This window comes from Pelodiscus sinensis, chromosome 28 (genome assembly GCF_052426305.1).
Source record: "Pelodiscus sinensis isolate ZL-2025 chromosome 28, ASM5242630v1, whole genome shotgun sequence".
Lineage (NCBI taxonomy): Eukaryota > Metazoa > Chordata > Testudines > Trionychidae > Pelodiscus > Pelodiscus sinensis.
In genome coordinates, this window is record NC_143079.1 from 18,585,491 (window position 1) to 18,598,821 (window position 13,331).

The following is a 13,331-nucleotide window of genomic DNA, read 5'->3' on the forward strand; positions in this document are numbered from 1 at the left end:
CCAGGGGAGGCCTCTTCAGTGTCCCAGAAAAATGTGAGCAAAGGCTACAACAAGGCACCACCAGGAGTTGAACCCAGGATCTCTTCTTTAAGGGGAAGGTACTTTAGCTAGCTGAGCCATAGTGCCCTCCTTAGTTAAGTCTACATTACAGAGTTTTTCCAGGATAACTCTCTTAGCCCAGAAAAACTCTGCCTCATCCAGGGAACAGGTTCGCTTTTTCAAATCACTTTCCAAAAAAGTTGGCATGATCTTTCGGAAGGCCTGTATTCCTCATTTTATTAGGAATAAGGGCTCTTCTGAAAGAGGAGGTTTTCCCCATGGATTGGCTCCGTGTAGATGGGCCAAATGTCGGAAAAGTCTCTTCTGAAAATAGTGTCTAAAACTGTTCTAATTTATGGTTGCAGACAACACCTTTGAATTACAAAGTGCAGCCATTCCCCATTTCCCTGCAGCCCTCGCAGGGTCTCAAGGCCTGTGCGGCCCAAGAAATGTGATTGGCAGCTGGTACCCACAATCCTATTGTCAATTGCAGTGCAGGACTTGGACAATGTGTACCCAAGGCAGCCACCTTGCGCTAAAGCTGGGCTAGAGAGGAAAGATGCTCTTCTTCAAGCTGGAGTTGAACCAGCAACCTACAACTCACTAGCCAAGCACACACTACAGTCCTCTGCTCTGCCAGCTGAGCTACCAAGGGAAGCTTGAGAGTTGTTGGATTATCTAGCTTGGCCCTTCTACAAGTGTCAGGGCAAGTGCTCACCCAAGTGGGTGGCATCACAGGCCAGGGGCTGAAGAACCCAGGAGTACAGGGGTTGTCACAGGTACATCTCATGGAGAAGGACCCCTGAGTGAAACCTGAGCTAGATCCATCCATGTCACAGCAGAAGATAAGAAGTTGGGCTCCTATCGTGGGTCCTTTTTGTTCCAGGGTCTTTAGGGGCACTGGAGGGGCAGAGCCACAAAAAACAAACCACTTGAGTGAATCTTGGTCCAGCCTCTTACTTATGCTGCTCCCTCTCCCAGACAGTTCCTACACCCAAGGCAATAGCTCCGCAGCCAAATGTATGTTGTGGCGATTTCCCTCAGCCTAGAGCCAGCGCAGGGAGTAGAACAGGTTTCTTCACCTCTCTCAGAAGCAGGGAACCCACATTCCCTGAGGCCTGGGCCTGAGACTGCCTGCCTTTCGTGCTGGGGGCAATAGGCAGATCCTGGCTGCTGGGACCAAACATGAGGGCATCAGGGGAAGCAGCAAGACTTGTCCCACTGTATCTCTAGCCAGGCTGGTAGGTTCCATGGCCCCAGCACATCCCAGCCTCCTGCTGAGCCAGCCAGACAAGACTCCAAGTGCCACTGGGCATTAGACACCCAGCAGGAGGCACAAAAACCTCTTCTCACCAGCCTGAGGACCAGGAAGGTTCTGCAGGAACAAGCCCAGGGCCCAGCCGGAGCCAAGAGGGTTTCCAGGCTGAAGATGGCAGGGCCACAGGCACAGCAAAGCCGCTGCCATGGAACTCAAACCCTCAGGCTTCTGATCGCAAGTCAGACCCCTTCTCCCTCAGGCCATGCAGCCCCTGTTCCCTCAAGCAGCCCTTAGGAAGCACCATGGAGGCTCAGACCCACAGCAAATGGCCTGGAACATGCAGTGCCCGGCAGGCAGGAAGGGCTGTGGGGCCGGGGGCTGAGGAAGCCAGGGGAGGAGAGGGGGAGTTCTGGGAAACCCAGCGGCTGTGGGGAAGCAATAAGGGCCGAGCGCTTGGCCGCCACCTGAGTGGAAAGGTGCCCAGAGAGAGCAGAGCCAGCCAGGCCACCGGTATCACGTCAGCACTCAGGGCTCCTCCTCCTTCCCCCTGAGCTCAGACCTCCCTGGGCCCTCCTGGGGCTGCCTTAGCCTCTGGCAAAGCCCTAAAGTTCTGGCTGGGCTACTCCCCCCTCTCCCCCCCCAGGCCCAAATGACTCAGGCCCTAGAGCCAGGGCTCAGGGCAGCTGGCCTGAGGGGACAAGCGCAGGGGCTGTACCCTGGAGCCCTGATGCTTGTATGAGTAGGAGTGTGGGGAGGGGAAGCTCTGGGGCAGCCTCCCTGCAAATGCCATTTCTCTCCCCTGCCCTGTCGCAGAGGCTGCTGGTCCCAGGGCTTGGCTGCATCCCAGCTCCCTGGCTCCCATCAGCACTGGGCCTGGGGCAGGGAGACGCACGTTCAAACCCTGCTCTCAGGCACAGACTGTTCTCCTGGCCCCAGAGGGGCAGCACGTGGCCGGGTTTGTATCACACAAAATGTTGCGCTGCCCCCGCCTGTCAGTGTCTGAGCCTAAAGGTTTGTTCTCAAGGGGAGAAAGGCCCAAGCAGGGCGACGTTCAATGGCCAGTCACAGACACACAGAGACGTCAGACCCACCCGATTCCCAGCAGTGCGGGGGAGTCTGCAGGCGGGAGAGTCCCTCTGACGCCCACCGCTCGGCTGGGCCACTCGGCTTTCGGCTTTAGCCCTGCCATGTAGACATACCAACAGTGAAGAACAAAAGGGTGAAATGGTGCCTGCAGCCTTTCAGAACGACCCCCGGTCACCATCACCAAGTACCAACGTCACTGCTTATTAGAGAAGATCTTCTCACACAACCATAGCCAGTGGAGTGTTCTCGCGAAAGACACTGGAGGAAAAGGGGCGGTCCACACAAGGGTCCCAGTGATGGTGTATTCACCGTTCAGTCTGGCCTCAGGATGAGACGTGTTCGAGCCGAGGAGAGTAAAAACCCCTCGGGGATGGAGGACGTGGCTCAGCTGAGTCTCAGCCGTCTAGGAACAGGCTGTTTTTCTAACTCAGCATTTTTCTACTGTGTTGAAACAAATAAACAATACACAGTTTCCCTCCAGCTCTACCTCAAAGAGCATTTGGAAGAGGTGACCTAAGTCCCTGTAAATACCTTGCAAAACAAGCCAATCTCCAGTGAGATGACCAGGCCACACCAGGTGCAAGCTCCGTTGCTGTCCAGCACAGTGGGCCCGTCAGGATTTCCCTGTGGTGGAGTGTGGCTGTGACCTCCTGCTACAGGAGTCCAGGGGTGACATGCTACACGTTATCCTTTGGGAAGTGTCTCGTGTATAGTACAACACTAACAGCCTGTTGCCCCTGTTCTTACTTTGTATTGGAGGAGTTTGTGGATCAACATGGGGGGGTGCTGTTATATTTGTGTTATAGATCTGTAGTATGTAAAATGAAAAGCCCCGTTTTAAATACAAATATCTGGACCACATTGCAGATCTCCTGTAAAGTTTTAGGGTGTATCTACACAGCACTCAACTCAAAATAAGCAATGCAATATGTGCTAAGCTATTTCAAAATACCTTATTTCATAATTTGGCACAATCTACACAGTGCCAAATTTTGAAATAACTCACTATTCTGAAACACCCCTTAACGCTTGTGGAAGGAGTGTTACCAGGATGTCAGAATAAGCCACATGTTATTTTGAAATCTATTTCAGAATAATGGGCTGCTTCAATAGATGCAGAATAGCTATTTCGGGATAGCTGCAGGATCCTGAAATAGCTCCTCCGTGTAGACGTACCCTTAGAAAGCAGCAAGAATTAAAGTAAGCCCTCAGCAGGGGAGAGGAAACTGAGACTTGCGTTTTGTGGTACATGTGGGGCTTGGACAAAAGCTATTGGTGTTGTTTTGGAACATGTCACGGCTAGGAAATCTAACAGCAGTATTCTCCAAAGGAACTTCAATGAAAATGCCCATATTAAGGGAAATACCCACATGGACTCAGGGAGACAGGCTGAAAGTCGTGTTCCATACTCAATAGAAACAAATAACATTTTCATCAAAAGTTGTTTGTACAGAAGTAACAAGACTCAAGTTTAAATATGAATGTTCATGGCACACGCCCAACAAGCGCCCATGAGCTCAGTGTTGGTGCATGAGACCAAACTCCCTCCACTCATGGATGAAAACTCTTAGAGAGACACTAGTTACAAGTGCTGCCGGCTGCCCCACAGTCACAGGGGAAGGCAACTATGGCTCCTGTGGCGGGAGCTCTGGCTGGAGACCCCAATGAGATTACAGGACACAGGCTGGTACAAACCGCTCCCTGCTGCTGTGCAGCTTCTCCCCAACCACCTCCCCACCGAACCCTGATTGATAAATACCACCCCCACCTCCACCTGTCCCCAGCCCGGCTGTTAGTTCTATCCCTGCCCAGCCCCAGACCCAGCCTCTGCCCATTTGCTCCTCCTGCAGTCCCAGGGGTTCTTCCCCCTCCCATTCCTCGGGCTGCAGGGAGGGAGGGGGAGGAGCTTTCAGGCATCATAGAGATGAGGGGCCAGGGGCTGGGTGAGGGGAGTCCTGTGAGGTCACAGAGACTGGGCTATGTGAGGCCAGAGAGGCTGATTTCAGGGGCACAGGCTGAGCAGGGATCCCAGCCACACCCGGAGCCAGGGTCGGATTCTCTCCCCAGGGAGGAAGCCCGGCGGGAAAGTGAAGATCGGGGCCTTGGCACCAGCATCGATAAATGTCACCTGCCCCAGGTCACAGTCCAGACAAACCCGGATCCTGCGGGGGGAGCTCAGGGGCAGGGGGGTCTCAGGGGAGGTGAGAGCCTGGAACTGACCCCCCCACCGCTGCACAGCCCAGATCCCCCCCTCAGGGCTAAAACTGATCCCTCCCTTCCTGCTCACAGACTCTCTGGCCACCCCCACAGCCCAGTCTCGCCCATCCCCCACCTCCACCTCCCAGCAATGTCTCCCCGACGTGAACCCCTCACGGCCCAGCACACAGGACACAGGGTCAAATCTCTCCGGGTTGTCGGGCAGTGGCTGCTCTGTGTCTGCCCATCTCACACGTTTCCCATCCCCAGACAGGATGAGTCGGGGATTCGCCGTGTCTGGATCCAGAGTCACAGTCGCTGGGGAGAGAATCAGGGTGTGAGGGGCAGAGCTCAGCCCTGGGGGCGACTGGGGCCATTTCTCACCCTCCCCAGCAGCCCTGTTGTGGCTGGGACAGGCCTGGGCCCCAGGGAGCTGCCTCTGCCCTGGGCCCTGAGACTGAGCCGAGCTGTCACTGCAGCGCCTCAGCCGGGCAATGGGACCCGCTTCATCAGCTTCTCATTTGTGTGCAGAGGCTGCAGCCGCCTGCCCCCAGCTCGGGCTGCTCCACCCCCAGGGCCAGGCCCAGAGCAGGAGGGTTCAGTGGGGAGAGACAACGTCACATGGGGACACTGCACCGAGTGACTCAGTTCTCCAGCTCTGGCCAGTGAGTCGCTGCTCTGCTGGGCCTGGAGTTCGAATCCTCCAGTTCTCCCAGCCCGAGAGCAGGGACAGCGCAGCCCTTGGCCCTGCAACGTCCCCTCAAAGGTCCCATGAACAGTCTGCAGCTCTGGCCTGGGGAGACCAGCTGGGGGACAAAAGGGGAATTGAGTCTCCATGGCCAACTCACCCCTTGGCCTCCAGGCGCTGAGGGGCAGGAGGTTCCCAGGGGAAGGGCTGGAGGAATCTGCCCACTAGGGACTAGACTGAGACACCAGCTCCCCCCTCCCCAGCCCATTCCCACAGGTCTCCAAACAGCCCTTGGGTGGGACAGACTCTGGGTCCCTGCTGTCCTGGGCTGAATGTGCCCAGCGCCCAGCAGTGATAGGCCCATGTCCCACCCCACAGCCCTGAGGCAGCCAGTCCCCAGGGCGGTGACAGCTCCAGGAAACACTTGAGGTCAGACTGTGCCCTGAATGGGGAATTCCAGAGTCTGCTGGGCCAGGGGAGAGCCGCAGGCTGACGCTGATCAGAGATTTGTGCCCAGCCTGTGACCTTCCCCTCACATCTGGCTGCAGGGCCCTGGGGAGACGTGGTGCCAACATCAGCTCCAAGCCCTTTCCCTGCGCTGGGCAGTGAGAGGGGAGTGAGAGACACCTACCTGCTCAGGGTGCTTCTCACGTCCTAGAGGGGAGAGAGAGAAAAGAATCTCAGCCCCTATCGACACACACAGGGGACCTCAGGGAAAGTATTTTGCAAACCTGGGAAGAGAGGCCCTGCCCTGGCCATGGATCCCCTGAGCGAATGGGGCTTTACGATCTCTAGTAGCTCTGTGCCTGTGACTCTACAAAGCACAAGAGTCACTCACATGGCAGCAATGCTCAAGGTATTATACTGAGATCTGACGGCTGGACCCCAGCACCTGTGATTCAGGAGCCTCCCTTCCCTGAGTGGGGAGCTGGGACGTTTCTCCCTCAGTCTCACCTGCAGGAATTCACTCGCTGGTTTCTGACACTTCCCCTCCAGCTCACTGATCCGCTCGCTGAGATGGGAAATCTGAGCAGAGAGTTTCCTGACAGTGTCAGTCTGGAGCCTCCCAATCTCTTCGTCCAGCTTCTCCAGCCGGGCCAGCAGGAGTCGCTCTTGTTCCTCCAGGAACTGCCGCAGCTGCTGAAACTCGGCCACAATCTTCTGCCTCTCGGCTTGTGTCTGTTTCTGTGTGAAAACAGGGAAAGGGCTGGTCAGGGTCGTGGGCAGAGCCTGAGAACCTGTAATACCATCTCTGGGTTCTAGGCTGAAGCATCCCTCAGTCTCCTGTTTGTCCCCTGTATCCCTCTGAAAGGGCTGATTCCCTGCCTGCCATGGGCAGCAAGTTCTGTTATTCTTGGGCTCTGGGAAATCACACCCAGAGCTGCAGGGGACAGAACTCAGCACCAGTGTTCTCTTTAATCTTCTCCATCCATGTGTGGAATAAATTTGTCAATGTGCACTGAGACATGTACATGTGCACCACCAATTGAAACATAATCCAGCTGTGAACATTCTGCTAATCAGATGGGCACCATCTGAATCTCTCCTGAGCTGCTGCCCAACATTCAGACCTCCCCCTGCCGGTCCATAGCCACAGGCACCTACCAGATACTCCTGACTTCTCCCCTCCCCCGTCGCTTTCCATCCCAGCAGCTTTTCTCTCTCTTCCCTCAGAGTCTTCAAATGGGCCTGGATTTTCCCCTGAGGAAACAGAAATGAGCTGGGAGGTTTCATTGTGAGGCGGAGAGGGGTAGGGAACGGGGCATTTTCCCACCCACAGCCCAAGTGACTGTTGGTCCCAGTCGCTGTGTGACATCAGGGCCCCCAAGCAGATGAAACCTTATTAATACAGCCTGGGAGTGTGTCAGAATCTGACTGTTACCAAGGCAGGTTGAGTCTGTTTAGTGGTTAGAGAGAGAGCTCAGTTATCAGCGCGCGTTGTTGGTGTGTGTGAAACGATTGGCGGCGCACCCCGGGACCGGCCCTGACTCGCACTGGGGCTGAATCAACACATCTCTGTGTGAGGGGATTGAAATAGCGAAGTGATGCCAAACCCAGGAACCACCAGGTCTTACACAGGGGCTGGGAGCTCAGCTCTGGGGGCTGCCCTGGTTGGACACAGCTTGACTTGGCCCCAGGGCCAGCCTATTAGTTGTAGGGAGGCTCAGCAGAGCAACGTCAATGTGCCCCTGGGCAGATCACCAGGCTCTTCTGTCTCCCCCCCTTCCCCATCTGAGGGCCTGAGGAGGAGCTTTACGCTGCACAGTCCCAGTTCTGTGGGGCTCTGTCCTGCCCGGTGGGGACTCAGCCCTGGCCGTGGCTTTGTCTGGTGAGAAAGGGACAAGGGGAGACTGAGGCTGCAGCAGGAGGGGGTGGCTCCTCCACACAGAATGACGTAGGTGGGGATGGTCTGACCGAGGCAGGGACAGGCCCACAGAGGCCGACCAAGCATTGAGGGTGGGCCTGGGCAGGTAGATGTGAGCATGTCCTGTGCTCTGGGGATGGGTCAGTGGCCCCTGTAATTAAACAGGCTGATTTGTAGTAAGTAGGGTTCAGGTTTGTCCCAGCGCTGCCCTAAACCCTTTTTAGAGCAACGCCCTCTGGGCAGGTACCCGCTGCCCCAGTCCCTGCTACAGCTCCCGGCAGCAGTGAATTCTGGGAGATTCCCACAGGCTGCCTGGTGGGACTAACGGAACCTTGCTGGCTGGTCCGTGCCCAGGTACCCACTGGCACAGGTCAGACCGGCACCGGGCAGCTCCAGCCTGGGGGTAGTTCTGCTCCAACCCAGTCTGATCCCAGTGGTGCCTGGCACGGCCCTGCGCTGCCTGGAGCCCTGTTGCGGGTGGACTCAAGGCACTCGGGGTCCCACACACCATCCAGCCCTGTGATCTCATGTAGTGCTGGCTGCAGCATCTGAGTTTAACCCCTCATGGAGCAGCCCAGGAGTTCAGCAGCCCAGTGGGAAACCTCCCCTCCCTGCTGGGCCTGGGCCTGTAGCAAGGCATCTTTCCCTCCTAACTCACACATTTCAGCACTGAGGTAGCAACATGGCCTAGTGGTTAAGCTCATGGACTGGGTCTGGAATTCTATGCTGAACTCAGCCACTGGCTCACTGAGTGACTCCTGAGCCTTTGTGCCTCAGTTTCCCTCTCCACATTTTGTCTATCTAGACCAGTGTTTCCCAAATGGTGCTCCACAGAACCCTGGGGTTCCGTGAAGTGGAACTCAGGGTTCCGTGAAAAAATTCTACTCCCCTGCCCGCTACAGAACCTGTAGGCAGCTCCCATTGGGGCTTTGCCGGCGAATCAGGCTTCTGGGGGCATGCGGCTTTGGCCCTCCACCACCCACTGCGGCTGCCCCATCCCTGCGCATGACGCAGCCCCTCCTCACCCCATAGGACTTCCCTGTCCCAGTGCCTTGCTGCCTCCTCCTCCTCGTGTGCAGGCGGCAGCTTTTACAGTGACTGCTACTGCTGGGAGGGGGAGCGGTGGCCAGAGCGGAGGAGCTGCTCCTAGACCTTGGCGTTTTTAAACTGCCACCTGCATGGAACCTGGCTTGGGCTCTGCTGCCCTCCCCACCCACCTGGGGTGTGCTTCGGCTCACTGCCCCCCATGTGCTGCTGCTCTCTCTCCCCTGAGCCCCTCCCCAGCCTGCTGAGAAAGTGGCAGAGTTTGATCTGGCAGGGAAGGTTGGGGTTTCTACACCCTCCCCGCCTGTCAGCAGGAAGCCTGATGGTGCTGCAGCTGCACTGGGTTCCCTGCTGCATGGGCAGGAGAGGGGGGAACTGAGCTCTTCCCCCCTCCCCCTCGAGGAACAAGAGCATGCTGCCTGGAGACTTTCCCTGCTGTAGCAGGGTGCCAAGCCAGGTACGCGTCCCCCCTCATGCCCAGACCCTGCACCCATATCCCCCTCACTACCCTTCCCCCACCAAGAGTCCACATTCCCAACTTGCTCTGACACCCTGCCCCCAAGTCCCCTCCTGTACTCTCCCTTCTGGCCAGACATCCTGCCACAAGACCCTTCTGTACCTTCCCTCCTGGCCAGACACCCTGCCCCAAGACCTTCCTGGCCAGACACCCTGCCCCAAGACCCCCTCCTGGCCAGACATCCTTCCTCAAGACCCCTCCTGTACCCTCTCTCCTGGCCAGACACTCCGCCGCAAGCATTCTCCTGTACTCTTCCTACTGGCCAGGACATTGCAGATCATCTTTGTGATTTATACACAAACATTATGAAGTATTTTCCAACCATAAATGACAACAATAACTGGATTTGAAATCCATTCAGTATAACAGGAAAGCCAGTCAGTTTTTCTATGAAAGATTATGAAAACCTAATCAAAATCACTTCAGATGCCCAATTAATACAAAAATGTAAAGACGTTTCTCTGATTACATTTTGGGGTGGCTTTTGTCAAGAATATTCAGCTTTATCAAGACATGCACTTCGCCAGTTGTTACCCTTCACCAGCACATACTTGTGTGAAACTGGGTTCTCAAATTATGCGCAACAAAAACAAAATACAGAAATCGACTGAATGCACCTCCAGATATGCAAATCCAACTTTTTAGAATAAAATCAAATATAAAAATAATTTGCCAAGAAAAAAAGAAAAACCACTCTTCACATTGAAAACTGCCAATATAATTCATATTAGTTTTTTAGCTTTATTTTTTGTACACATTAAATGTGATTTTTGTTTTTAAATATGTCCAATTAAACTAAATGTTGATCTCATGACCTTATTTAGCATGTATTCATTATTATTATCCTTACTTATTTGTGGTCTACTTTTTCAGCTCCATATACCAGAGACTAGACTGTCTTCTTGGGGGGAGAAGGGGGATTGTGTTTTTTTCCCCTTGGGTACCCTAGGCCCAGCTGAAGGGGTTCTGAGTTTAAAAGGGTTACGTGGCCAAATAAAACTGGGAGACACTGACCTAGACTGTAAACTGCTCCGGGCAGGGATTGTCCCTGGCTGGATTTTGTGCAGAGCCCGGATCTCACGTGGGGTCTGTCAGGGCGACTGATGCAAACAAGTAATAACCATAAATTCTAGTCCTCAAATCTGTAGTAACAGCCGCTTGTAACCCCCCTTCTCCAGTCTGAAGGCAGCACATTCCCATAGCCAGCCTGCTGCTGACCCATACCCCTCCCATTGGGTAACGGCCCCTCATTTCCTCTGTGGGGGAGGGGGGACTGGGTCTAAAACGATTCCGCTGAGCATCTTAGAGAAGTTTCTCTCAGCCGGTGTCTCTAATAACTTGCTCTGTTGCCTCAGTTGTCCCTGGCCAGAGCATTTCTTTTGTCACAGCCTCTTCCAGGAACAGTCAGGGAAATTAGCCAGTGAGTAAAACCCAGAGTAATTCCCAGCAGACAGGGCAGCAGTTCCCTACCTTGTACTCCTGGGCAGCCTCAGCTATGGGCAGCACCGTGTGCGCGCGGTGAGCCCGGGACCTGTCGCACACCACACAGATGGGGGCTTGATCCTCCTCGCAGAACAGCTTCAGCGCCTCCTGATGCTCCTCACACACCCCCTCCCCGCCTGCCCCCTTCACTACCTGCAAACTCAGCTGTTTGACTAGTTCTACCACGTTTGCCAGCTGCCTGTTGGGCCGGAGGGGGCCCTGCTGCACCGGGTCCCTGCACTGCGGGCAGGAGGCAGCTGGGTTGGGTCCCTCCCAGCACCGGCTGAGGCAGGCGCAGCAGAAATTGTGCCCGCAGGCTGTGACCACCGGGTCTGTGAAATACTCCAGGCAGAGGGGACACGTCGCTTCCTCCTGCAGGCTTTTTACAGGGTTCGCTGCAGCCATGGCTCCTCTGGGCTGGGGAACAGGGTTAGTTTCAATTTCCTGAGCTCAGCCTTTGCCCTGCCTCCAGCAACAACTGGCTGTGCCCCTCCCTGGAGCTGACTCAGGTTGTTTGCTGGATTGGAAGGAGCCAATGAGGATAACTCAACCCTGGAGGCTTTGGTGAGCAGTGTCCCACTAGGGCTCTGGCCCTGGCACCCACTCCTGGGATGATGTGGAGGGTCCCTGGGGCATCACGTTTCCCAGAGTCCACCGGGCTGGGCTGATCAGCTCCCAGAACTGTGCGTGTAAGCAGCGAGAGTGAGGCTTGTGCAGAATTCATTGTGTGATGTGGACACACAAAGTAATAGTTGAGTATTTGTGTGTATCTACTTACATGCTCCCAGTTGCACAGTTTTACCATGTTCAATTTTCACAGCAGTGGGAAAAGTTAGGGGGAGGGGCAGGCAATATTTGGCTCAGACAGTAACTATTCAGTGACAGACACTGAGATTCAAAGAGTAAACCACAAATTGTCAATGTGACTCCCAAAACAGACTAAGTCAAGTCCTTGAACTCTAAGAAGTTCTCAGGCAGCCTCTGTTCTTTCTGGGCCTGTGTGTAACTTTCAGTTACTATGAATGGAAAGATTTGTCCCTCAGTTTGTGAGTGGACAGTGAAATCGAGGTTCCCTGGCATCTAAGAACAAAGGTCTGCTCCCTTCAAGCCCAGTGACACCCAATTCTCAGGCCAGCTGAAATCCATGTTTCAGGGGCCTGATTCTGACGTGCGCTAAGGCTGCTCTGGCTCCTTCTAAAGGAGCGTCAGTGTCAATAACCCTGCTGATATTAATGACTTTACGGGTCTCATGCACACAGGAGCGGCCAGGCTGGGTCAGACAAAGGCCCCTCCAGCCCAGTGTCCTGTCTGCCGGCAGTGGGCAATGCGGGTGCCCCAGAGGGAATGAACAGAACAGGGATCCCCAAGTGAGAGCCCAGGACACTTCAGGGCTGGGATTTGTAGGATATTGGGGTGTCTGTCAAAGCCCCGTGGGATGAAGTGGGAGGTTCGGGGGGTTGTGGGGGGCCCATAGGGACGATTGCAAGGGACTTGCAGGAGAGGTTGCGGGGGGCTTGCAGGGGGGTGTCACGATCGCAGGGAAGGTTGTGGGGGGTTCACGGGGGGTGTCACGGTCGTAGTGAGGGTTGTGGGGGGCTCGCAGGTGGTGTCACGGTTGCAGGGGAGGTGGCGGGGGGCTCGCAGGGGGTGTCACGGTCGCAGGGGAGGTGGCGGGGGGTCGCAGGGGAGGTTGTGGGGGCTCACAGGGGGGTGTCACAGTCACAGGGGAGGTTGTGGGGGCTCGCAGGGGGGTGTCACGGTCACAGGGGAGGTTGCGAGGGGCTCGCAGGGGGGTGTCACGGTTGCACGGGAGGTTGCGGGGGAGTCGCAGGGGGGTGTCACGGTCCCAGGGAGGTTGTGGGGGTGGTCGCAGGGGGTGTCACGGTCGCTGGGGAGGTTGTGGGGGCTCACAGGGGGTGTCACGGTCGCTGGGGAGGTAGTGGGGGGTCACAGGAGGGGTTGGGGGGCTCGCAGGGGGTGTCACGGTCGCAGGGGAGGTTGCGGGGGGGCTCGCAGGGGGGTGTCACGGTCACGGGGGGGTAGTGGGGGGCTCGCAGGGGGTGTCACGGTCACAGGGGGGTAGTGGGGGGGCTCGCAGGGGGGTGTCACGGTCACGGGGGGGTAGTGGGGGGGGCTCGCAGGGGGGTGTCACGGTCACGGGGGGGTAGTGGGGGGGCTCGCAGGGGGGTGTCACGGTCACGGGGGGGTAGTGGGGGGCTCGCAGGGGGGTGTCACGGTCACGGGGGGGTTGTGGGGGGGCTCGCAGGGGGTGTCACGGTCACGGGGGGGTTGTGGGGGGGCTCGCAGGGGGTGTCACGGTCACGGGGGGGTTGTGGGGGGGCTCGCAGGGGGGTGTCACGGTCACGGGGGGGTAGTGGGGGGGCTCGCAGGGGGGTGTCACGGTCACGGGGGGGTAGTGGGGGGCTCGCAGGGGGTGTCACGGTCACGGGGGGGTTGTGGGGGGGCTCGCAGGGGGTGTCACGGTCGCAGGGGAGGTTGTGGGGGGGCTCGCAGGGGGTGTCACGGTCGCAGGCGGGGTTGTGGGGGGGGTCCCAGGAGCTGCCTGCCCCGGCCCCCCCCGCACGTGCCGGGCTCCGGGTCTGGGCGGGGGGCGGGGCCCGAGCTCGCGCGCTCCCGCCGCAGAGTCCCGAGCGGC

General features: G+C 56.8%; 2 protein-coding genes across 5 annotated transcripts in view; one reads left to right on the forward strand and one right to left on the reverse strand.

Annotated features, from left to right (window-relative positions):
- Positions 1-13,331, forward strand: part of LOC142824070 (zinc finger protein RFP-like) — a 246,383-nt gene that overhangs the window by 219,499 nt on the left and 13,553 nt on the right. The window lies entirely within an intron of this gene.
- LOC142824037 (zinc finger protein RFP-like) lies at positions 4,641-11,826 on the reverse strand. The gene is made up of 5 exons (XM_089773783.1): positions 10,664-11,826; positions 6,873-6,968; positions 6,222-6,452; positions 5,899-5,921; positions 4,641-4,897 (listed from the first exon to the last, which is right to left on the reverse strand). Exons 1-5 carry the CDS (start codon positions 11,078-11,080, stop codon positions 4,780-4,782), a joined length of 885 nt encoding a protein of 294 aa, XP_089629909.1. The 5' UTR covers positions 11,081-11,826; the 3' UTR covers positions 4,641-4,779.

What these genes read in the sequence shown, in the direction of transcription:
- LOC142824037 (XM_089773783.1), bottom strand. Translation starts at nt 11,080, where the DNA reads ATGGCTGCAGCGAACCCTGTAAAAAGCCTGCAGGAGGAAGCGACGTGT. An exon ending in GGAGAAGTCAGGAGTATCTG is followed by an intron (nt 6,453 to 6,872) that starts GTAGGTGCCTGT and finishes GTTTTCACACAG; the next exon opens with AAACAGACACAAGCCGAGAG. An exon ending in GTGAGAAGCACCCTGAGCAG is followed by an intron (nt 4,898 to 5,898) that starts GTAGGTGTCTCT and finishes TTCTCTCCCCAG; the next exon opens with CGACTGTGACTCTGGATCCA.